Source organism: Takifugu flavidus, chromosome 2 (genome assembly GCF_003711565.1).
Source record: "Takifugu flavidus isolate HTHZ2018 chromosome 2, ASM371156v2, whole genome shotgun sequence".
Taxonomy (NCBI): domain Eukaryota; kingdom Metazoa; phylum Chordata; class Actinopteri; order Tetraodontiformes; family Tetraodontidae; genus Takifugu; species Takifugu flavidus.
This window is the reverse complement of record NC_079521.1, coordinates 8,269,112-8,291,849: the sequence shown is the minus strand read 5'-3', so window position 1 is coordinate 8,291,849 and position 22,738 is coordinate 8,269,112. Positions and strand designations below refer to the sequence as shown.

The window sequence follows — 22,738 nt, the reverse complement described above, 5'->3', positions numbered from 1 at the left end:
CGGCAAAGGGAAAACTACGAACTTGGCCGCTTTGGTGCATTCGGGTGTTCCGCGTCTGCTTCCAAAATGATGCAAGTTCTTTTTCTGAGGATGGAGTTTTCATTTTCTTCTCGGGGCGTCGTTCTGACATTCTTAGCAGCAAACAAGTTGAGGAGCCGCGACTGTTTTCCTTTCATCGACCCCCTGCCGTGCTCCTCCTGAATACCTGCCAGATGTTTTTGCTTCTAAATTGTGCCGTTACACAACTTCCCTGTTGTTACGGTTCAACAGACCAAAGAATCTGGTCCCTTTCCTGCTCTTTATGGTATCAAATCCTGTTTTAAGACGATCTCTGCTGCGTTTCTGCTAATGAAAGAGAATAATCCTAATGAAGCCACCAGTTCATTTTAAATAATGGAATCATTCTCATGGGAACACATCCTGGCAACTCTTCATGGTCCTGGAACGCCAAGGCAGCGAGTCAAAGATAGGGAAATGGTCAGAGTTTGGTGGGAATCTCTGCAGGAAAGGGGAAAATCCACAGGCACAAAGGAAAATGCTGTCGGGATTAGAGGGCGAAAACAAATAAAGCAGGGCCGTGCAACAAAGTGGATCAATAGAAGACAACAAGCGCTGGATTGATGATGGCTCCTGCATGCTGTCCTTGACACAAACAATGGCCACGCTTTACTGTTTACTGAAGGGCTTTGCCATGGCAACCACTGGCGATGAAAGCACGGGGAAGGAGCGTCTCTTTTTAGGCTGGCCGCATAAATCAGGGACAAACGCAACCACACGTTAAGTCATAAACCCAATTTTATTGACTTTGAACCTTGATGCCTTTATGTCCCCATACAATACATTCAGTATATACATTTGGCCATGGAGAACTGTACAGATATGTTATAGTAGTGCATACATATGGCATGAAAATGGACACACAAGGAGACGCACACATGCCACTTTACCAGGATAAAGTGATAAACAACATGGGGCAATCAGTGGCTGATGGTTGCTCACACCACACACACACACACACACATTCACACACACTCTTAAGACACTTCTGGGGGAAGAGGAGGGCTATTTCAGGTTCTTTCGGGAGAAATCTCTAAATGTGGAGAGGTCTGCTGATTGCAGCAGATCTCTCCATCTCTTTTCTGACCCCCCTTCTTCCTCATTTTCTCTCCCTCCTCATCTAAGGCCTTTCTTTCTGTGCCCATCACACACAGGCTCCTCTCTGTGGCAGGGCGACGCTCATCAGCAGCATAACTAAATAATGAGCTCCCGCTCCTGGCGTTCCGCCTCGTCGGCGGGGGACATCCGGAGATCCGAAAACACCTCGCGCACGTCGTTTATCCCAATTGCATTTCAGGAAATCTTCTCTCGGGGGAGCGTGTAGGTCCACTTTGAAAACAAACCCTATCGACATAGAGCTACGGACACGAACAGACACAGTGATCCGTTTGTGCGTCCGTCCGTCTGTCCGCCCACCACAGAGGATCTATGGACAGCTCTCTTCTGCAAGCTGGCCCTTTCTTTTAAAGATTTGAGGAGCGTCTGATTTGCCAGGTGGTCAGTGTGTACCATCATTTTTATCCATAAACCCCCAACAGGCAGACAGTTGCATAGCACACAGCGGAGATAAGAGCCACACGCGGAGTGGGTTTCGATTTCTGTACCTGCAGTACCCCCCCACCTTCCAAACCACCTCCACTTGCTTGGGGGGAAAAAAAACGCTACTACTCATCTACATTTTAAAGGCGAGAAATTTGAGAGTTGCTTCTGAAAGTTTGCCCCCACAAGGGAGACGGTCGCAGTAGATCCAGGTCACGATGTGGACGCAGCTTCTCCCAACGGTAACTGGTCCGCAGTTTCATGTGCTGGGGGGGCTGGAATACCATTAAACTGCAGCAAGACGACCACAGGACACACAAGCAGCTTAGCGAGCAGAGGAAATAAAAAAAAAACAGAACCAGAGGGTTCAGGTAAGGGCCGACGCCTGGCTAAGATCTGGAGAAGCTTTCGCCTGAAAAGACGGCGGCATTCAAAGTCATTGATCTTTTCATCAGTGTGTGATTCAATCTGAGTGAGGAAGTCGTGCCTCTTCCTCACTCAGCTGTTTCCTCATGGTGGAGTGGAGGGAAGCGTTGTCCCTCTCGCCTGTATCAACCATTCAGAGGAGAAGAAACAGGAAGGTGAAACGGGGATTTCACCAGTTTGTACCAGTGAGGATTAAAAAAAAACTCAAGCCTGCGCATGCATACATAGTCTCTTTCTCGCTCTCACACACACGCACACACACACACACACGCGTGAATAAGTGGGCAGCACTCGTACTCACACATGGATGCAAACCTGGGTGGAAAAAGTAGCTGGAGAAGGACGGACTGAAGGCAAGCGTTCAAGCAAATGGTGCCGTGATTGGTCCAGGGTGGGGTGAGCATGTAGGTGCGGTCCCCCCCCCCACACCACTGACAATCCCACTGGTCAGAGAACAGCACCCCCACTTCAAGCCACACTGAGCAGAAGTTTAAAGCCACTAAAAAGCAAAGCGCCACAGTAAGAAAGGCCGGAAGGTTCCCAAATAAAAAACACAATCACATCGGCACAGGACAATCAGGGCGAGCTGGGGGGGGGGGGAGTGGCAGGCAACGGCCATCACGAATGAGTTACACATCAGCAATAATTACCCCCGAATAAATTACAGTCACAGGACAATCATTAAAAGCGGAATTGGGAAACTGCTGATCTAGCGACTGGTCTGACCCATGCATTCTAAGGCATTAACGTCTGTTACTGACATCACGGATCCATGACTATACATACAACTGCTGACCTGGGAAAATCCCAAAAATATAGAGATATCTGCGGGTAACCCCATTTTTCAAAGCAGATTCCTAAAAGCAGTGATGGGAGGGAATGTGGAAGGGAGGCCGGGTGGAAGGCTGCGATCCCACTGTACCATTGATCTGCAGACGGGCGCATGAAATTGATTTTCTGAGGTAGACGATGGCGGCATATTTCATCCTCCTGATGTAAAGCCATTCTAAGCAGGAGCGGCGGGCGGCTAATTTGGTCCGTTTGGACGGGCTCGGGTCTTCAGCCTCGGCCACTTGTGCCGCGTCGGACGGGGCGGCCCATCCGTCACGATTCCCTACGCGTCTCACCGCGACGGTGCTCACGCTGTCGCCAATATGACGCGCCCCCTCGCTGATGGACAGCAGCCAGGATGCGCCGTGGCCAGATAGAGAGATCGGTCCGAGCTGCTCGCGGGGCTGCTTAGTTTGCTCAGCTGGGGACGTCCATGCATACTGGAGCTGTTTATTCAACGCGCTCGCCGTTGAATGAGGCCCGTGTGGGCGATGGCCCTCGCCAGGCCTCATAAATGTGGCTTCCTGAACACGTCCCCACAAACAATTACAGGATAATCGAGCTGAACCAAATGAACTAATATACGGGGAAGGGGAGGTACACCCCGGCGACCACCGAAACGACGCTGTACCTTCGGGCTTCTTTCTCTTTTAAGTGCCAAGGGGAACCAGCGGGACGAGCAGTGATGACGCTCATGGTTTTCTGTGATGCAACACGGGCGCCTGGCATAAATAAAACACAACAACGACCGCGACACTGAGTCCGTGTGTATAAAATGGCAATGCAGCAGGCCTGGAGGTCCGTCGGCCGGTGAGGTGAGTCAGGATCAGCAGTTTGAGGGTGTCACTGTTCATCTTCCCATGAGCCTGCAGGGCACCATGGAAGCCACACGGTGGCCCGGCGAGCACTGCAGGGAGTCCAGAGCACTATAGTGTCCTGATGGCCACGGGGTACAGCAGGGACATGTGTTCGGCTCCCTTAATGGGCAGCTTGCGGCTGGAGTAGAAGTGGATGATCTCGGGTACGCTGTCAAAGGGGCAGCTGTTCTGGCCCAGGATGTACTTGTTTTCCTTCGTCCGCGACAGCTTCATGTGCATGAAGCCCTGGCTGCTCCTGAGGACACAAGGACACAGAGTGTTTTTACAGCCATTCAGCAAGTTAAAGAGACAGTCCTCAGCTCGGATTACGTACCCAAAGAACAAGAGCTGGCTGCTACACTAATCACTCTGACCTAAACGCTAATGTTAGCTGTATGGGCGTATGTAGCTACTCCAGAAACAGCCACATACTGAGGTTCCATCTTTTAACAGAACATCTCTGTGGGATTATTAACAGATTCAGATGGAAAACATCAATAACAGCCATTGTGTAAAGGAATCAATGCTAAACGGGGACTGATGGGAGAAACCCAGTAATTGCCCTTCTTCACCTGCACACCCTCAATGTCAGTTAGCCTCTGAAAGATCAACATAGGTGCCAAATAAATGTGTAAAAGCCGCCAAGCCCGGTGCTTCCAAATGCAGGTCTGCAGGACAGCAGAATGTGTGTCAGCAACCTGCACAGGTCTGGAGGAGCTCTCCTCCTCACTCTCAGCCGCGGCTCCCTACAGTAGACGACGTTGCTCTGGAAGCTGGATTAGCTCTGCAGGAGCTGCCTGGGGAGGAGACTGGCAGGCAGGCAGGCAGGCAGGTGGCTGCAGCTGCCGCTTTTACGTGCGCAGCATGAGGGGGATGCTAATGAACCCTTGGAATAAAGCACTTAATCTACAGGAATAAACACACAGCAAATCAAAAGCTGCTGTGTGGCCCCCTGAGCATTCCATCAATACCTTTAAAAGGTCGACCGTAATCACACGCTTTCAAATATAAAAGGAATTCATGGCGGGTGATGATTGACAAAACAATAAGCATGAGCGAGAGGATTAACGATCGAATACTGTCGTTTATTTGAGTTCTTTTAGCAGGTTCCGTCGTGTTTTTGTTCCTCCGCCATTTTTAAACACCCACGTCTGATACGGTGGAGGTTAATGTAACGCTTCCTGCTGGAAGTACGAAGCCTTTTGTGGAGATCTGCTCATTATCTGTGATGGACAGATGGAAGAAATGAGACCAATCTTCAGCTATGCGGTAGTTGCATGTACCAAGCCTGGGGACTGTTCCTTGGCCCGATGAGCGCCGCTTCTTCTGGCACAGAGATGAGAGTGAAGCGGAAAATGAATCTTTGGATGTTTAGGGTTCAACTGAGGGTCATCCATCTGACTCAAACATGGCTAACCTAAAAAAAACCTGAGATTCCTGTGCAGCCCCTAATTGAGATGAGAAAGTTTGGATTTGAGGGGAGCAGCGCAGCTCTGCCTGCCCCCTTCAGATCTAACCTTCCAACACGCTTCCAGGAAGTCTCAGTTTAGGAAATCCTCGCTGCAAAGTGCTTTGATGAATCCTCACGTGGGGCGCCGGGAGATGGCGTTAGGTTACACGGAGCCCCGCTTTAAGAGGCAAACACATCAATAGCATCATTTTTAGATCCCCAGCTGAGTTTCCAGGCAGCTCTCAGGGCCACTGATCGTGTTACAGCCCTGCAGAGCCAGAAACCAGGACAGCAGAGCGGTGCAGCGGAGATGTTAGAACAATAAACACGAGGAGATTCTGGAGGTGGCGGGCCTCATGTCCTCTCTACTATTGTCTAATCAGCATTAAATTCACTGGGGACGGCTCCTGTCCTGTTTATTGAGGTTTATGACCGATCTCAACCCTCATGACAGACATTTGCCTGAGAATGATGATGCTCTCGGTGTTGTGGATCTACGGCACCAGAGTGCAAATGCAGCCACCCAAATGGAGAACTGCCGGGTCAGAACGGCCCTCTTAAGGACAGCATCGCTTACAATGTCGGTTCGACTGTTTGTATTGCTGTGCTGCCGGCAGAAGGGTTAGTTCATCACTAAAGAAGGAAAAAACCATTCAAGAAACTCTCATCCAGAATATTTCATATGCTAAAGAGATTCGAATGAATCCATTAGTGACAAAGACTCAATATCACTTTACTAGCCTACATAATCAGTATTCATAAAGGCTGAAACGGTCTCTGAGGACAATTTTACTGTCAAATGTCTCCGTGCTTTTCATCCTGCTGCTGTGGAATCAAATACGCAGTAGCCTTTTTTTTTTTTAAGAGGAAACCCGCTGTGCTGGGCTCTCCTTTGAGAGGAGACACCGGGATCTGTGCTCCGAAAGACTTGTGAAGGCTTTTATATGTCTCAGAAACCTGAAAGGGTTCTCTCCACAGGCAGCGGTACGGAGAGAAAAGGGGGGGGGGGGGGGTCGGGGTTAGGGGGCAAAGCAGACTGAAACTGCTTTGTCGAGACCGAGGCCACTCCGAGACTCCAGGTCTCGTCTTGATCAATAATGCAATACGCACAGGTGCTGCCTCATGGCCTTATACATTTTGTAGCATCTGACAGCGTGGGGCATCTTCACCTTGGGCTTCTATTCATTTTCTGTGGCAGCGGGGGCAGGCGGGTTCATGTGAACGGGCTGAACTCTGAGTTAACCCCTGCCTGGAGGGGACGGGAGGCTGTCATTCATGTGAATCAGCCCACATGTTTTTACCTGGTGCAAAACAAAGTAAAGTTCTGTTCCAGCAGCTGCCGAAGGTCTGATGAGACCCTAGAGTTTAGACATACACAGGTACAAAGCTCGAAGGCGGAGGTTTGCTACTGTGTCACAATAACAAGGATGGGACGTTCATTCAGTCACTCTCGTCACTATTCTGATCCAGAACGCTTCATCATCGGGACCTTTGGCTGTAGCTCGCTTGTCTGACAGTTCAGGAGCCATTTTATCCCCCTGAGATCTGAAACTGGTCTGAACCCGATCTGAGCCGTCAACGCCTCGCAGGACTGAACCACAACCGGTTGAGGGCAGACTGCTAATATCAGCTTCCACACGCATACCAAAGCGTAGCAACATTCCTGTTTGGTGTTCAGTGACTTTGAGGTTACTTTATATAATATAACCACGAATGGAAGAACGAGTTGTTTCTTCTTCTCTCCCTAACCCTTCCATTGGTTCCTTCCTTTCTAAAATGTCTCATTCTCATCCAGACTGCCTGCTCTCTCCCTCAGCAGGTTAGCGCTCGGCTCCTGTTGCATGTGTAACACCGACGTGCAGCTGTCTTCAACTCCGGTTTGGCTCCTGTGAGCTGAGAATTACAACCTGCTGAAAAAGGACGTGTCTGAACTCAACAGGCTGTTGTTGTAAATATCAAATGTCTGTTTTAGATATGCCAGGTTGATCAAACACAAAGCAAGGTTTTAAGTGTTGCGTCCTCACCGATGGTGGACGCTGACGTTTCCTCTGCAAGTATCGACCAACAAAATTGTTCATTAATGCCATTTGTCAGACAGTAAAGGCAGCAAATACACAAACATTAGCAGATGATGTTATTCAACTACAGGATCAAGATTAAAAAGAGTTGAGGATATCATCATGGTCCCCTGCCAACGTTAGCCTCCAGCAACATTAGCTAATTATTTCCTTTAAATGATCAGTTTTATCTCTTTTGAAGGTCATCCAGGATGTGCAGAGATTCCTTTAATGTTCATGTTCGAGTCTGCCTTGAAATTAATTGGACCGTCAAGGAAAAGTGAAGAAAGAGAACCCAAAATTCTATTCAGGCTAATCTCCAAAAGATGATGAGCAATTCTTTGGTTATGGAAAAAAAACAACCCTCAAAGGGCCTCAAACACACATGCCTGTGTGAGAAGAATGGGATGTGACTGCACAAGCTAGAGTAACCTCAGCCAAATGTCAGACTAAACAAATCAGAGCGACTCCGGTGAACCCTCTAGACACAGCAGGGATCAGGGGTCTCGGATAAAGGGCACCTTCAGCTGCATTGTGGGTAAATCAGAAAATCAAGTGTGCTGACAGTGTCGAAGGGGTCACCGGGGGGACGTGTCAGAGGAGGGACAGGTACAGTAGGTGGGAGATGGGTCAGAAAGGTAGAAGTTATCTCCATATTTTAAGGTGAAAACCAGCCCTACTGAAGTGCAGGTACGCAGATAACACGTGTGTCTTCTAGCTTTAGGTTAGAGCCGCTACGTTTTTGATTTGCATGTCTCACAAATTTCCCCGAGGGAGTCATCCCAAGGGATCAATAAAGTCTAGTCTAAGTCTAAAGGCATGATGCAAATAACTGCTGACACTTGTTCTCTGGAAGAATTACAGAAAATACATCTGGCACCTTTAACAGACGCTCACTATTTATACCTCTGCCTCTTCGACAGGCGAAATCATACGGAGACATTGCAATTACGCTTTCAATTAGCTGTCCTGCACAATTTAGTGTCGGACGATGCTAGCTTTGGCATGCTACCTGTGGGGGGAAAAGCAGCGTTTTCTTACTTGAGGGAGAGGGAGTAGTCATTCTTGCTGGTCTCGCTGTTTCTGACCAGGTAGCTCGCCTCTTTGCACAGCCTGAGCAGAGACTCCGCGTCTGTCCGGCTGATCGCGCCATGGTACCAGCTGCAGACGCCACCGGGAAAGAAGGCAGAGGAAGAGAGCAAAACACTCAGGCACGCTTCTGACTTTGACGCTAACTTACAACAGATCAGCACTGAGGCCACACTCACAACTGGCTCTCCAGAGGCATAGACGGGTCTATGCGCTCGGCGAGCGAGGGGCTGCAGTGGTCCAGCGAGGACATTTTGGTGTTAACCAAGCAGCCGCTGGAGTGTCGCTGCAGCGGGCGCGCTTTCCCGTCCTTGGTAGGCGACATTCGAGACTTGTCCACACCATCAAACTGGACTGTGATCAAAGAAAGGCAAGAAATGAAGCATTTGCTCCTCAAACATGCTGTAGATGGTTAAAGAACATCTATCAACACCACACTGGCTGGTATAACGTGCAAAAACCATTAATAGACATTTGAAATGTAGTCGTTGTTAAACATGAATCAAGTTTAAAAAAACAAAAAACAAACAGCGACAACCAAGGTTGTGTTTTGACAAACATGCACAAACACACAGGGTCACTTTCAGCATGTCATTCAACTGAAGGACGCGTACACAGATCAATCGCACCCCGCTGTGCACACATTCCAGTGAGAGAAGCACATGCGTGTGCAAACTTTCTCTGAACAGCTCAGAAAGGCACGTTCGGAGGTCGCGTACACAAATAAGCACAGAGACGCATTTCACCCACACAAACACTGCAGTTTAAACATTAAACTGGCTTCTCCAAAACTCTCACGGTCAGCTGTGTGTGTGTTAGTGTGTGTTTGTGTGTGGGTAGCAGAGCAGAACTGGACAAATGCACAAGCAATCAACAGAAAGGAATACATTTACTGGTATTTACAACAGCCCGGGAGCCATGCAGGGCCACAAGTATGAAGTACTGGACGTTTTAGTCGATTCCCCCCATCATACATCACTGCAACGGATGTCACATCGCACTTGGAGTTGGGCGGACCCACTTAGAGCCACTGGCATGCTGCTACACAATGAATAGCAGCAATACCTTTATGACAGGCTTCGGCTGTTTAAAGCTTTGACGCATCAAAGCTGAGTGCTTGATGGAAAGAGTTAGTGTAGTATGAAGCTCAAAACCACTCCATTAACTAATGGCCCGGCTTGCATACAGGGTTTAATTACCTCGGCCGAACGCAGCAGGCGCGGTGATTTTCAAAACATGTCAATGGAGATGGATCTACATCAGTACAGGCTGCATTCCAGGCAGAGGGTCGCGTTACGGTTTACAGTTTGTGAGCGCGCCAAGTGTTCCGGGGCCCGGCCGAGTGTGCAGGCTGACAGAATCGATCAATCAATTCAGGCTACATGAGACAACAACATGTCAACAAATCACCCTGAGCTAGCACAGGCCTAAATGGGAAAACATGGGAGTTTATGTAAATGTGACAATACGCTTATTTCTTCAAAAGGGTTCAACCAAATATCGAGGTTAAAAATGTAACTCAACCAGTTGTGGATGAAAATATTACAAATGGATATATAATGTGACATACATGGCAGTATCTCTGCTACAAAGCAGATCTTTTGATCTTTCCAAAACTGCATGTGATTAAATGTTTCCTCTCAAGACAATGAACGGGAGCGCTGCGGTTCCCTCTCCAACCACCAGGGGCTCCCCTTCACCTCCGGTAGAGTCCCTGTTTGAACTCTCTGGCCTTTAGCTCGCTCACGGATTTCCCTGTAAAGACTCCTGGAACTGATTATTTTAAATGACGACCACAGTTGTTATCTTGGCCTCTGCACTTCCCTTCATCAGACCGAGCCTTGAAACTACAGACAAATCGTACCGTAGCGCGATGGCTGTGTAAATGGTAAATGTAACCTCAGCCCTGCAGAACATGAGCGGCTAACTTTCCTCTGCTCAGTAGGCATCACTGCAGGGGGCCAAACGAGGTCCCGCGTGTCACATGCAAATGTGCATGTGAGCAGTCCATTTGGACCACATGCTTGGAACTGCATTTTAGGAGGGATGAACACTGTATGTGTAGGGGTGAGAATTTGTTTCCATGGAAACTGACCAAGGGGACAAGGGAGATGCATGTTTGCACTATTCATCCCTCCAATGCTGACAGATCACAATATGAAGATGGAGCCCATTTCTCCCTCTATGCCATTTCATGCTCTTCCTCTATACATACACCCATCCCGTCATTCCTCCTCATGAGATTTTCCACTTGATCTCTCCATCTCACAGTCTCACTGTCTTTTTTTGTTCCCATTTAGTCAAAAAGAGAAACAGCTAACAGAAAGTTGACTAAAGAGGGAGTGTCTGCTCATCTTGCAGTAGAAAAAGGCGGTTAGGTTTATTTCCACTGGGCTCTCCTCACGTCGTTACAAACCAGGCTGACTATTCACCCTCCGCTCATGTGGCAGAAGGATCCTGGTTTTTCCGCAGCCTACATCTCTCCTGCCCACTCAACCATCCGCCTGACCTCAGCTTTTCAGGTTTTATCCAATCTCCCAGTGCCCACGCTAATTCCTGCCCTTCCCAAAATTCAGCACAATCGCTGTTTTATGTGACCTTGATTAGGCCCGTTTTCCTTCCACCTCCCAGAAAGGGTTGAGTGGCCGTCCTCAGAGGAGCTCACCCCGTCAACCTTTCCTGTCAGATCAGAGACCCCCCCCCTCCTTCCACAGACTCACTGCAGAGTTCTATGATAAAAGCATTAGCCCGAAGAGAGCTTTGAAATAATCATGATCGTAATTATTATGGATCGAAGGCTTCTCCAATCACAGTCCTCCTCTGACACCACCTTTAACCTGCTCAGAAATGTGCTTTAAAGTGACAGTCAGGGAGCCAAATCCATTTCTCTGAAGCTTTTGGGAGAACAGTTTAAAACCTGGCTGACGGAGGAATTAGGAGCAGATTGGTCCAGAGGAGGACAAAAGACGAGCACACACACACACGCGCGCGCGTGCAAACAGACTGACATGAATGCACCGGGGCTTCTGCAACATCTTATCAGCGTTGTTAGCGCAGCAAATGGAATCTGTGTATCAGATTGAACTGTCAGTCAGACGCTGACTGATGGCTGGAAGGCTCGCCCCTTTCACACAGGCACAGCTTCCTTTGAGCGCAGCAGAGGTGGAGGACGAGAGCAAGAAAGAGCTGATGGCTTTCTGTCAAGACTGCAATTAAATGGGCCTCTGCTACCATAATACATAGCACGGAGGGAGGTGGAGGACATGACCAACCTGGGAAAATAAACATCTGGAAGGAAAGATTCAAACAGTGGGTTAAGAGTGAAGCACAGGTCCGCTAAACCGATCTAACTCGGGACACGTTTCGCTCGTTAGACTGCTTAATTAACTCTCATTTGCAAATGCGACTGATATCAAAAGGAAGGACTAGTCTGAGGGGGTAAAGCGCGTCACCGACTGCTGCTCCGTGCAGTGGGAATTGAGTTTTCCCACCGAGGAGCGGGTGTGAAATGATTAACAGGTCTGCATCTCATTAGGATACACAGCACACTGGAAATGGCACGCAGCCTGTTCCCGTCCCTCTTCTGGTACCCGGGGTGCAGAGCGCTTTAATATTCACACACCTGCATCCAAATGGGTTTTTGGGCAGATCTAAAAATGATTTGTTTTCTTACACCATCAAGGCAGGTATTATGTTCTTAGAGAGTAATTGCCAATCTTAAACTGTATTGAGTTTTATTTTTCCAAGCATCAGCTTGTGAATTGATTCCAAATTCAATGTTGACGGAGCTTATTTACATGCATTTTAGAGGAAATTGTGACAAAAAGGATGAAATAAAGTACATCCATCTATCATAAACAGAAAATTAAACAGAAACGTCGACCCTGCTATTTAATTACATTTTCAGATCCGACTAATTATTCCCATATCAAATTTCTGTACGCAGCCTGTACCGATATCTAATATCTCTGTGTGTGACTGAGCGTTAGCTTGTATGATGAGGTCAAAGGAGGCCATTGTAACTGTATTCACAGGGGTCACGGAGGCCATGGCCCCCCCATGACTGCAGCGCTGACCTCTGACCCCAAAGATGTAGAATGGGGCCACACTGGCTCAGACAGGGAAGGATCGCTTTACAGCTGGACGCCAATCTTAAACCCACTCATATCACACAGCGAGAGAGAACCTTTCCCATGGATTTACGGCCATAAATCAGGCCTTTCCTCTGTCCTCGCCTACGGCGCGCTGCAAGTGTCCTCTTACACACTCTCATTCTGGGCCTGTCCACTCTGCCAGGGGAAATCCCATTCCTGGCATTAGTTCTGCTACACATCCCTCTTTTTCCCCGTCCCAGCAATCAAAATCAACAAACGTCGCCGACAGGTTGATTAGAAGAAGAAAGAGCCAATTTGGCTGAAATCACGCTGAAGACGCCCCAGTCACTCCAGAGTATTGAGATGAGTTTAACGGGCGTGTACCATTTGTACAGAACAACAGGGCTGGGGAGACATCTGGGACGGGTATGAGTGTGTTGACAAGAGGAAATGGGGGTCACGGCGAAATGGCAAATTACGCATGCAGACGGCAGTTGAGCGCAGTTAAAACTAATGAGCCTTCGGCCCTAAAACCTGCACATGAATTGGTGATTTTCTGCCAGGTGTAATCCAGATGGAAAAGTCGAGTCATTACCTGAACTCATCATTGCACGGTGCTTTTACAGGACACAGTTTTGGGGTAAATCCTCAGTAATCACCACAGTATAAGTGTGCACACTTGTGAGTGTATTGGAAATACAGATAGGCAGAATGATTAAACACATGACGGGGGTTGTACACACTATAACACTCATGTCATACCAGAGGAAGACGTGAAGAATGGGTGATTGATTAAAAGACTGACAGTGCGGAAGGTGGGGGGGGGGGTTGACAGGCCGGCGGGTACCATACAGGAGAACGTGAGCACAACACCCACCATGGTGGTGCTGGTCACAGCTCGTCTGTCCTTGCAGGGGCTGAGCTGTCTGGGAGGGGGACTCCAGCTCCTCCACCACGGGAGGGGTGCTGTTGAGCTGCCCGACAGGAGGGGGCCACGGTAGGTCCTTGATCACTTTAATCTCTACTGCATGTGCCACCCCAGTCATCACAGGAAGAAATAGGGAGAGAGAGGCACACGAGCCACAAATGCACAATGGGAAAAAAAAGAAAGTGAGCAAGAAAGAGTGATGACAAAGAGCACAAACCAAAGGAGAGAAATTGGTAGGAGAGGGCATTATAGTCCCAGGGAGACTAATCTGTGATCCCAGAATCAGCACTGGCTATTGGTGAGAAACGGAGAGGGACGGAAGACTGGAAAAGAAGCCAGGTTAGTTTAGAAGGGTAGGAGATTGGATAGAGGGAGACACCGGACTGGTTGCAGGTTGAGCACCTAGAGGTCAAAGGTTATTTTAAAATGCTCCAAAAGAGGTGAGGGTGATCAAATAAAGCATCAGCTCTGGTTTTAATGAAATGCCATCAATCCCCAAAGCCTCCGCAAAAAGACACAGGCCTCGACCACTTTTTGTCACAGCTCGGAATTTTGCTGCGGGCTGATTCACTTCACGCTAAATCACGCTGCCTTTATTCACAGCACATTTTGAGATAAACAAAAATCACCTAGAGAAATTCATACAGGCGGCACGTGTTCAACTGCACATACAGTGCAACACGCCTTTGAGCGAAATGAGTTCGCCAGTGGCCAAAAGTGTTGTGTTCAACAACGTTAGCATGAAAACAGATCATATCTAACGGCACTGCCATAGAAACAACAACGTTAAAGGTTTCTGCAGCCGCCATCACTGACAAGCTGCACAGTTCATCATCTGTTACTCAGGAAAGACAAAATAAAAAGCTGGTTAGTGAGTGGCTGATCCACAGATGGAGCAGGATGGACGACATCGAGCAAGAAGCGCAGGAGGGAAGGTGCATAATGAGGGACGATATCTTCAAGCTAGCTGTTTTTGGTCAACATTTGACATTTGAAAGCGACAAGCATTTAAATAGATAGCCGGACGACGTTAGCAGGGTAATCTATAAACCGGTCGCTGGAGGGAGCTGAAAAACTCTAACAATGTTGGGAGTGGTGTATCGTCTGGGTTGGGGGACAAAAGGTCAGAAACTCTGTGATAATATAACTTCCACTGCTTTGGGGTGAATTAAGGGACTCCCTTCCACTGATATTAAAAGCCTAATGCTCATTTCACATTGCAGATTAGCGTGTAATTGTTTGGGGAGCGGAAGGCTGCTGCACGCTGCCGCGCGCCTGTGGAGGCGGCGGGGTGATTTGGTGCGAGTGTGGCTCTGGTTCGCCCGCTTGCATGGCTGAATAATAGCATTTAGCACTCTGGAAATTGCAGCCAAGTGACTCAACAGCAAGTTGGCTGGCACGCTTCTAAAGTCAGAGTAGCTAGAGTCTCACGGTTTTAAAAACTGCTGCGATGTGCCTGGTTCATTGATGCCGTTGCATGGATAATGCCCTCAGAGCTCTGTTCACGTGCGAGATGTGGGACACCGGCGTAAAGACTGCACCGTCGTAGGCTGAGCACCCACCCAGGGGTAGCACTCATCAAACTCTGCAGCTGATTACTTATTTGTTTCACAGCTATGTTGACAGTGCAGTACATCAGATACGTACGCGAACAATGGACATGAGTCGCCATTCTTTGTGTGTTTACCATCCCTTTGTTCCTCCAGGAGTCCGTCTATTTTTAAAGGAAGGCGCTTGTTTACTCAAGCTATTCATTAGCCTGTAGCTGTGAACAGTTCTGTGCAGTAAATCAACAGCCATGCTTGTTTTCACCACCATTTAATTTAGTTCTGCCTAATTCAAATGGCTAATTTCATGCATATTCAAAACATGCAGGGTGCAATGTTTACGCCACAAATTATGAACAGAAGCTCATGGAATGGAAAACGGGCTCCTCTGAAGGAATGTTTGTTCCATCGGCTCCAAAATGATACCAGATAACAACTGTGTAATGGCTCCCAGAGAAGCTGGAATGCCACCTCGTAATTTTCCGCATACTGTATGACGCGGTTTTACGCGGTCCGGTTTGGTTTCAAAGCACAAATCAGATATTTAAAGTCTGCGTGTTTGCATTAATCTGTCAGGGGAGAGGGGGGAGATGTGCCGGTGACGGCCAGTCAGCAGAAGCTTATAGGGAGACTGTACTTTGGGAGTGATGGTTTACGGTGCTGTTGTGCGAGGCCAATGTGTGTGAGCTAAGATAAGAGCGGCGGCAGCCCTCGGTAAAAGACGGCAGGACACATTTGAGGCTCATGAAAGAGGGCCGACAGGAAGGTTATCAGCAAGGTGTTGCAGCAGAGGCCGGGAGGATGAGACAGAGCCGAGTTGGACAGAGTGTGGGGGAAACTGGATCAGCACCCTCCCGCTGAAAAAGGCTCCTACTGCTGCAAATAAGCAGTACAATGGCTGTAACCGAATCAATAATCTATTTTAGTATATAAGATGTGAGATATCTGGAGGTAAGGCCACTAAGATTCAGTAAAAAATATATAAAGCTTGTCATGACCAGCGAGAGTCGACGGCAGTGACTTCTCTTATCTTCTGTGTTAAACGTGAGGGACCCTGCTTGGCTAAGGTCTAAGCTAAAGCAATTAGCAGCAAGAGGACAAGGAGATTAAGTAACCCAGTTCTAGATCTGATTCCTGCCGCGGTGAGTTTCAGATTTCCCATGGCTGCATCTACATGTCTGGGGTGGTTAGCAAGGGTGCCATAAGCTAACCACGTGAAGGCAGGCTGGCTTACAAAGATGGACATACAAAAGGATCTCTACAGGAACAATTTCTGAAATGTCCCCGTCACTCTTCACCCCGGTGCTCATCCATCACCTCCTCGGCAACCAGGAGGAAGGTGAGAGAGGCAGAATCTGTGTGGGTGAGTGTTATCAGGAGCTGGGGGTTGACTGATCAACCAAAGCGCGAGTACACAGCCTCGCAGCGCCCTAACAAGGCAGGGAATTTACATTCCACTGCATACCTGTCAGGAGACAGGCCAGCAGTGAATAATAACCCCAGCCCGGGCGTCGTGAAGAGGGGAGCATGCAGGCAGTGATCAAGAGAGAGCTGAGGGAAACCAGGCTGCAGCAGGAGCCAGCGGCCTGCTCTCTTTCTGCACCCTTAATGTACCGTAATTTCCGGACTATAAGCCGCTACTTTTTTCCTGCACTTTAAACACTGCGGCTTATTCTACGGTGCAGCTTATTTATAGTTTTTTATTGTGGCGCACTATCACAACTATTGTGAATCAGTCATTTTTACTAAACCCTCATCAACGTGGAAAATACTAGAAGAAAAGCATATGATGCGGCTTTTAAGTTAAAAGCGATCACTCTGGCGGTTGAAGAAGGAAATCGAGCTGCCATGCATTACGGTAATCAATGGCGAGAAGACGACAAAAGCTTTCAGACGTAAACATCGTAGGTGGCCCGAGCTTGAAAACGTTCTGGAAGACTGGGTGAACACACAGAGAGCAGGCGGCCTCGGTGTTTCCACGGTACAAATCAGACGGAAGGCAAAAGCAATCACCACCGTGATGAAAATAGAAGGTTTTTAGATTGTTCATTGTTTGAGTAAAAAAGCATAAACAATGTAATTAGTGTGTAGCTGATACAAACGTATATTTCAAGGTAGCTGCATTACAGACACCGTTAGAAAAAAAAAGCATTTACCGGTAGAATATATTTGTTTATGTTGCTAATCGGATTAAATGAAAAGAAAAGTTAAAAAATCCTGACGTGATAAAATTTGGATTTAAGGTCTCTGTATAAACATACAAGTGAAAAGAGTGGCTGTTGTTTCTTACCTGTCTGTTTGTCACTCGTCAGTGACTCGTCTCTTACGGTAATAAAAACATCTACCGGTACTGAATGTTTTCGATCTAATATTTCATATTACTACATGCGGCTTGTATAAGTACAAAATTGATTTTCTTTCTAAAATTAGATTATGCGGCTTATAATCAGGTGCGCTCTATAGTCCGGAAATTACGGTAGATGAATAGTCGCAGATTGTATTATTATGTGAAAACACAATAGGGGGGTGGAGGTCGCACCTCTATTCCCGATGCACTTCTTCTCATTGTCGTCCCATAGATCAATAAGTTGTGCAACTTTTCTCCATGTTTTTTTCATCTGTTGTTCCCGGACACATTTGCTCTACAAGCGATCACCGGACTATAAACCGGAAAGAGTTTGTTGAGCACAGAAAATCGTCTTTGACGTCAACCCTAGAGCAGAACTGTTCATCACTCAGACTGCAGAGCCGCAGAACTTCAGCAGCCAAAGAGACATTAAGTGAAACTGCTCTCCTGAAAACAAACAGCACACAGAGGTGCAGTCGGCCACACTCTTGAACAGGCTGCACAACCCCAGACGCACTTGAAACGGGCTTAACTTGGCAAACTGCTTTTACATAATTAATTAAAGCTATATGGGGACGTAGCAACATAAACAACCAGATGATAACACCAGCTGTGGCTTCAAATAATGTTTTTCTTGTTTTGTCGTTTCATCTAATTTGGCTATAAAACTGTGACGAGACTGGGAGAATATGGAAAAGTGTAACGTTAAGTGTAAAGCAAAATGATTTAACTTCAAAAGTGGAAATCTAGCTAGAGCCCATGATGTGAGACTTTTAAGCAGATGAAACATAATCCCAAATTGAATCTCAGAACTACTTGAACAAACCCGTCCAAGCATCTCCAGCACAGGTACAGAACGTGTATGTCCTTAAGGCTCAAGTTTGACTTCAACTCCTATTTTCAGCATGTGCATTAGAAATGGTGCTTTTATAATGTGTACAAGGAAGGGAGACTCACGAATAAACTGGGTAACATCCAACAACAGGATGTACAGCAGAGCCAGGAGGGATGAGACAGGACAATCCAATAGAAGCCGAGACTTCAATAGTGTATAATTTCTTGACATTGTTAAGCCGTTTGCAAAGATCAGAGCCACACCGGCTTCAGCTTTAAAGGTTGCAAACTTTCTCTAAGCCTCTTGATGTGTGGGTCCAAGGCCAGACAACACTGGCACCTGGGAAATAAAGGAGTCGAGACTTGGCTTGTCCAGGAGGAGCCTCTCTCATCATTTTCAACTTTAAATTAGCATAGCATCCAATTGATTTGCAGGTAAAACTTGAATGAATTGCCATCAGAGGGACACCATTTGTTGAAGGGGAGTTAAAGGAGGAATGTGTTAGTAAATTGCCTCCTGAACAAACTCATCTGAGTGCAGCTTGACAGAAAAATAATGAGTGGGAGAAGGCAAATGATTAGCAATGTAGCATCGCTTATTCAACGGCCTGCTTGCAGAGCTTTGATAGTGTGAAAACAAGTGGAGAGAAAATGGGGAAAACAATTAGGGAATGTAGAAAATAAGGTCCTTTCTGAAGGCTCAATCTTAAACACAAGAGTTGGTGGTATGCCCAGGTATGCAGACTTACGCTAAATACTCCACCGTTACCTCATCCTCTTCCTTCATAACATTTCACACATCCCTAAATGCATTACATACTACAGTGAAATCCACTCCACTCCAAACACTGCTGCTGCCCATAATAAAACCTAAAATACAGTTGTAAAAATCATAAAAAGCCTAAACTGCTTTGAAATAACATCTTCAGCTGTATGCGAACTGATAGGGACGCATGTTTCATAATTTATTTTGCTTTTACCAATTTAATATCTTCTTGTCAGCCTGCGGATTTATACCCAATTCCCAAGCTAGCCTGTCAGCCATCAACAGCGAAGCCCCAACAGGAATAGCCTCTCTCACGAATCCATCTCGCTTTATTAAACCATGCATTATAAATGCAACATAGTATTTTCAGAGCAAAGTGAAAAGATGAATACAATAAAGGACTTTGGATGAAGAAAAGAAGGATCCTATTATTCATATCAGTGAGTTAACACTAGAATCAGACGATGCTGTTCTCCGCCTCAAAAGGTCACAAATCCTTTGACCCCAAAGCAGACTTAAAAACACAAATTATTTTTTTTAATCTAACTGGGAACTGAACACCAAACTCAACTTCCAGTGCAACCCAAGAGGTTCTGGCTTTAAGGAGAAATGTCATTATAAAGAAAGACAAAAGACACCCCCCCAGACCCATCTCCAATGGTACCTGTGAGAGATTTAGAGGTGCAGTCCTTTCTTCCGTGGGGACCTGATCCAGTGTCACATACAGAGCCCTCGTAGCTAATGCAGTCATAACAAAGCAGAGCTGTTCAAGGACGAAAAAGAAAGAAATATATAAAGACAAAAGGGCCAATGAAAACGAAGGTCAAGGGTTTCCTAATCTCAGATCTCTTAGCAGCTTTTTGGGGATGCAAATTTATATTCCAAAGCCATTTCTGTCAAGGAACAGCCCCGTTTGATGTTATGACTGTGTTAGCATGCTTAAGCTCTCAAACAACAGTAACTACCTGCACCTACATGCGCCCGCACGACCAATCATTCTCCCTGAGAAGCAAAAGTGTCATCTCTGTTTGAACAGGAAGTGGCAGGATAAAACAAAAAGGGCAAACAGTGGAAGGGACATCTGCAATTGATCAGATCAGGTGCTTCATTGGGGAAGATAAAGAACAGAAATGTTAACAGGGAGTTTACAGCAGCAGCAGGACCCTGAAAACCGGACAGAAAACAAATTAGAAGTGGAAAAAGAGACACCAAGGTTAGTTAAGTAGAAAGAATTTGTTAAGTTCAAATTTTCCCGAGTTAAAAGCTTGAAATTAGAAAAGGCAACTCTTGCTGAAAGGCTGTCATGCCTAAACTGGATTAGTTTATATGGTCAGACATAAGAAATCCATGTGACTAACAGGTAGAACTGGAGGGCTGAAGAGCCGAATCCAAAGTCCAATTACAAAGTTTTCATTTGAATTTGAATGAACAGATCAAAAGCCAAGGTCAAGTTCCTTCTACAGAGATCTTTTCATTTCATTCATCATGTTACGTTACTACTTTCCCCCTTTGTCATCAGCCTCAAGCTTAAGCTAAATTCTTTGCTGTACCTGCGAAAGCTTTGGAGATTCTTTCTTTCTTCCACTCCCAGGGCTGGTCATACTCCTCAGGGGGCCGCTCGTCATCCTGCGGTAGTCGGCTTTCCCGGGGGACACGTGGGTGTTCGGGGTCCGAATCTCCGCCGTTCTCCGCTGGCTCGTATGGCGTATCGTACAGGGGCAGCTGCCTCACAGATCCCTCCTTAGGTCCTCTCCCACCAGATCGGATTTCTAAAGAGAGCAGGAGAGACTGGTCATTACAGGCTGCTACCCAACCATTTGCGGGTTTGCACCTGCATCACTTCCATTCCTGTTTAAACATGACATTAACACCCCCCTGACCTGAGCTGAAACTCACACCCGCTTATTCTACACGTTGTTAGGTGAAACAGACCTGACTCCAAATTAAGCATCCGGCCCCTGGGAGCTCTCCTCTTCTGCCCTTTCCTTTCTCCACCTCCTCCCCCCCTCCACAGTCTCCATCTATTCATACGAAGCTGTTAGCAGCCTGCCCCCTTCCTCGTGGGCCACATGAAGCCGTTAGTGGCCACATCACCATAGAGTAAAGCAACACAGAAAGAATGAAATATTATGCTACACTACTGTATAATTGCCTCTTAGCCCAGGGGAGCTCTTGCAGAAAAATGAGCAATGCATTGAGCCTAATGGAGCTACCCGCTGGTTGTGGTGAAGTGGAGGGGTGGAATGAGGCAGCTCTGCCAGGTCCCATATCTCAGCAGAATCCTGCATTAGGTGAGCTCAAACTCTTTGATGTAGCAGTTTAAAGACTGGGTATTATGGGATTGTGGCATGACTAGGTCTCATTGTCCCGCCCCTGCAGAAGAACAAACAGCTCTGGAAGAGAGAGAGAACATCAGGAGAGGGCTATCAGAGCATAAGGGAGGGGATGCAGGTTTTTGGTAAAGTGCTGTGTAAATCTTGTACGAAGGAACTTTTAATTGGAGGCATGGTGCCACTGAAAACTGCTGCAGTAAACCGGTCCTGCCTATTAGCGCTCAAGAAAGGAGCCTTGAGTGTGACGTCCAGCTGACCTCTTCCTCACTGTCTTCTATAATTTCCCTCCTAATCACCTTCCAACCATTGCTCTTCCCATTAAGCCCATCCGCTGTTGTTACGGCGTGCTGGGTAAAGCTGACAGGTACATTAAGAATGACGATCCCTGGCATTGCTGCAGGGTTGCATGTTGCCTGACAGCTGCAGACCATCGCGGGATTTGACCTTACCCCTTTAGGGTCAAGGGTCAAGCAAGACATCCTCCAATGAGGTACCGAGAACACCGCCTTTACCAGATGTCAGATTTCCTATCCAGATGGTGCTTTGCAAGTGTTCGTTTTCACCTTATCTGGGCTTAAAAACAGTCTCTGGCAGCGTTTCCATCATGCTGGTACTGTGGATGTGGATTATTTAAATAGAGCGGAACTGTAACGTGTGGCTTCAATGAAGCCTTGCAATTAAATACAAAACAGCTATGCAACCATTTCCTCAACTTGTGAGTGCAAGAGAGAATTCCTGAACAGGATTAGGGAAAAAATCAGTGAATAAACAGAGGGATTTGCGCCAAAACAAGAGCAATATTTTAAACGTGCTACATATTGGGTTATAAAGTAGAAATAGATCGCCAGACATGCTGTAGCAACACGAGATACATGTGACCTAGACATGCATCATTCTATGCATCAGCTTTAAAAAGACGAGTAAACAAAAACTGCCCTATGAGCTTGAAAGATGTCTTAAAAGCTTAAAGCGTCCGTCCGGGATTCACAAAGATCTCAAGCAGCAAGCAGAGGCACCCAGCTCTGAAACAAACGACGTATTCAGCCATTGATATTGTCATCCTGTCTGGTTTGTGAACTGGAAGGATTAATCCCGTGGGACAGAAGGATATATTCATTGCAGCAAATCCAGGGAGGCTCCTGCTCCAGTCTGCTGGGTATATAATCACGGCGTGCACAGGAAGCTCAGGGAGCGCTGGATAGAATCAGAAAACATTAACTACAACTGACCTGGCAGGCAGGTCCTGCCGCACATAAAGGCTATTTAGATATCATCACCAGGAGCGCTCCTCTTCTTTGCTGCCAACCAGTAAAAGCAAAAAGGACGCAGCCAGGTTTTTATTGGAAGGTTCAATCTCTAAATATGTAAAGCAAAAACAGATTTTCCTGCCTCTGCGTCTGACTGCTATCCTCCTGAAAGAAGCAGCCGCCGCTGCTGCTGCCTGCGGGAGCCCAGCAAATATCAGCATGTGATTGAGAAGATCCCTCGTGCACGCGCGAAGGATTGAATACGATTGACTTTACACCTTAGGAAAACAATGACCATCGAATTCCGCCATTTCCAAGGATTTGCTCAACCGGCTC

At 47.1% G+C, this 22,738-nt stretch overlaps 1 protein-coding gene across 4 annotated transcripts in view; it reads right to left on the bottom strand.

Annotated features, from left to right (window-relative positions):
- Positions 1 to 777: 777 nt before the first annotated feature.
- The window catches only part of zgc:158464 (uncharacterized protein LOC791139 homolog), a 62,343-nt gene continuing 40,382 nt past the window's right edge, over positions 778 to 22,738 (bottom strand). Inside the window, exons 3-7 of one of the 4 annotated variants that reach the window (XM_057012670.1) lie at positions 20,373 to 20,591; positions 13,278 to 13,421; positions 8,486 to 8,660; positions 8,259 to 8,378; positions 778 to 3,966 (exon numbers count right to left, since the gene is read on the bottom strand). In XM_057012670.1, the coding sequence (XP_056868650.1) occupies positions 3,780 to 3,966; positions 8,259 to 8,378; positions 8,486 to 8,660; positions 13,278 to 13,421; positions 20,373 to 20,591 (845 nt within the window). In that variant the 3' untranslated portion in view covers positions 778 to 3,779. Of the gene's footprint in view, positions 3,967 to 8,258; positions 8,379 to 8,485; positions 8,661 to 13,277; positions 13,425 to 19,486; positions 19,586 to 20,372; positions 20,592 to 22,738 lie in introns of all 4 variants that reach the window. The other 3 variants (XM_057012680.1, XM_057012661.1, XM_057012688.1) reach the window with 3 other exon arrangements.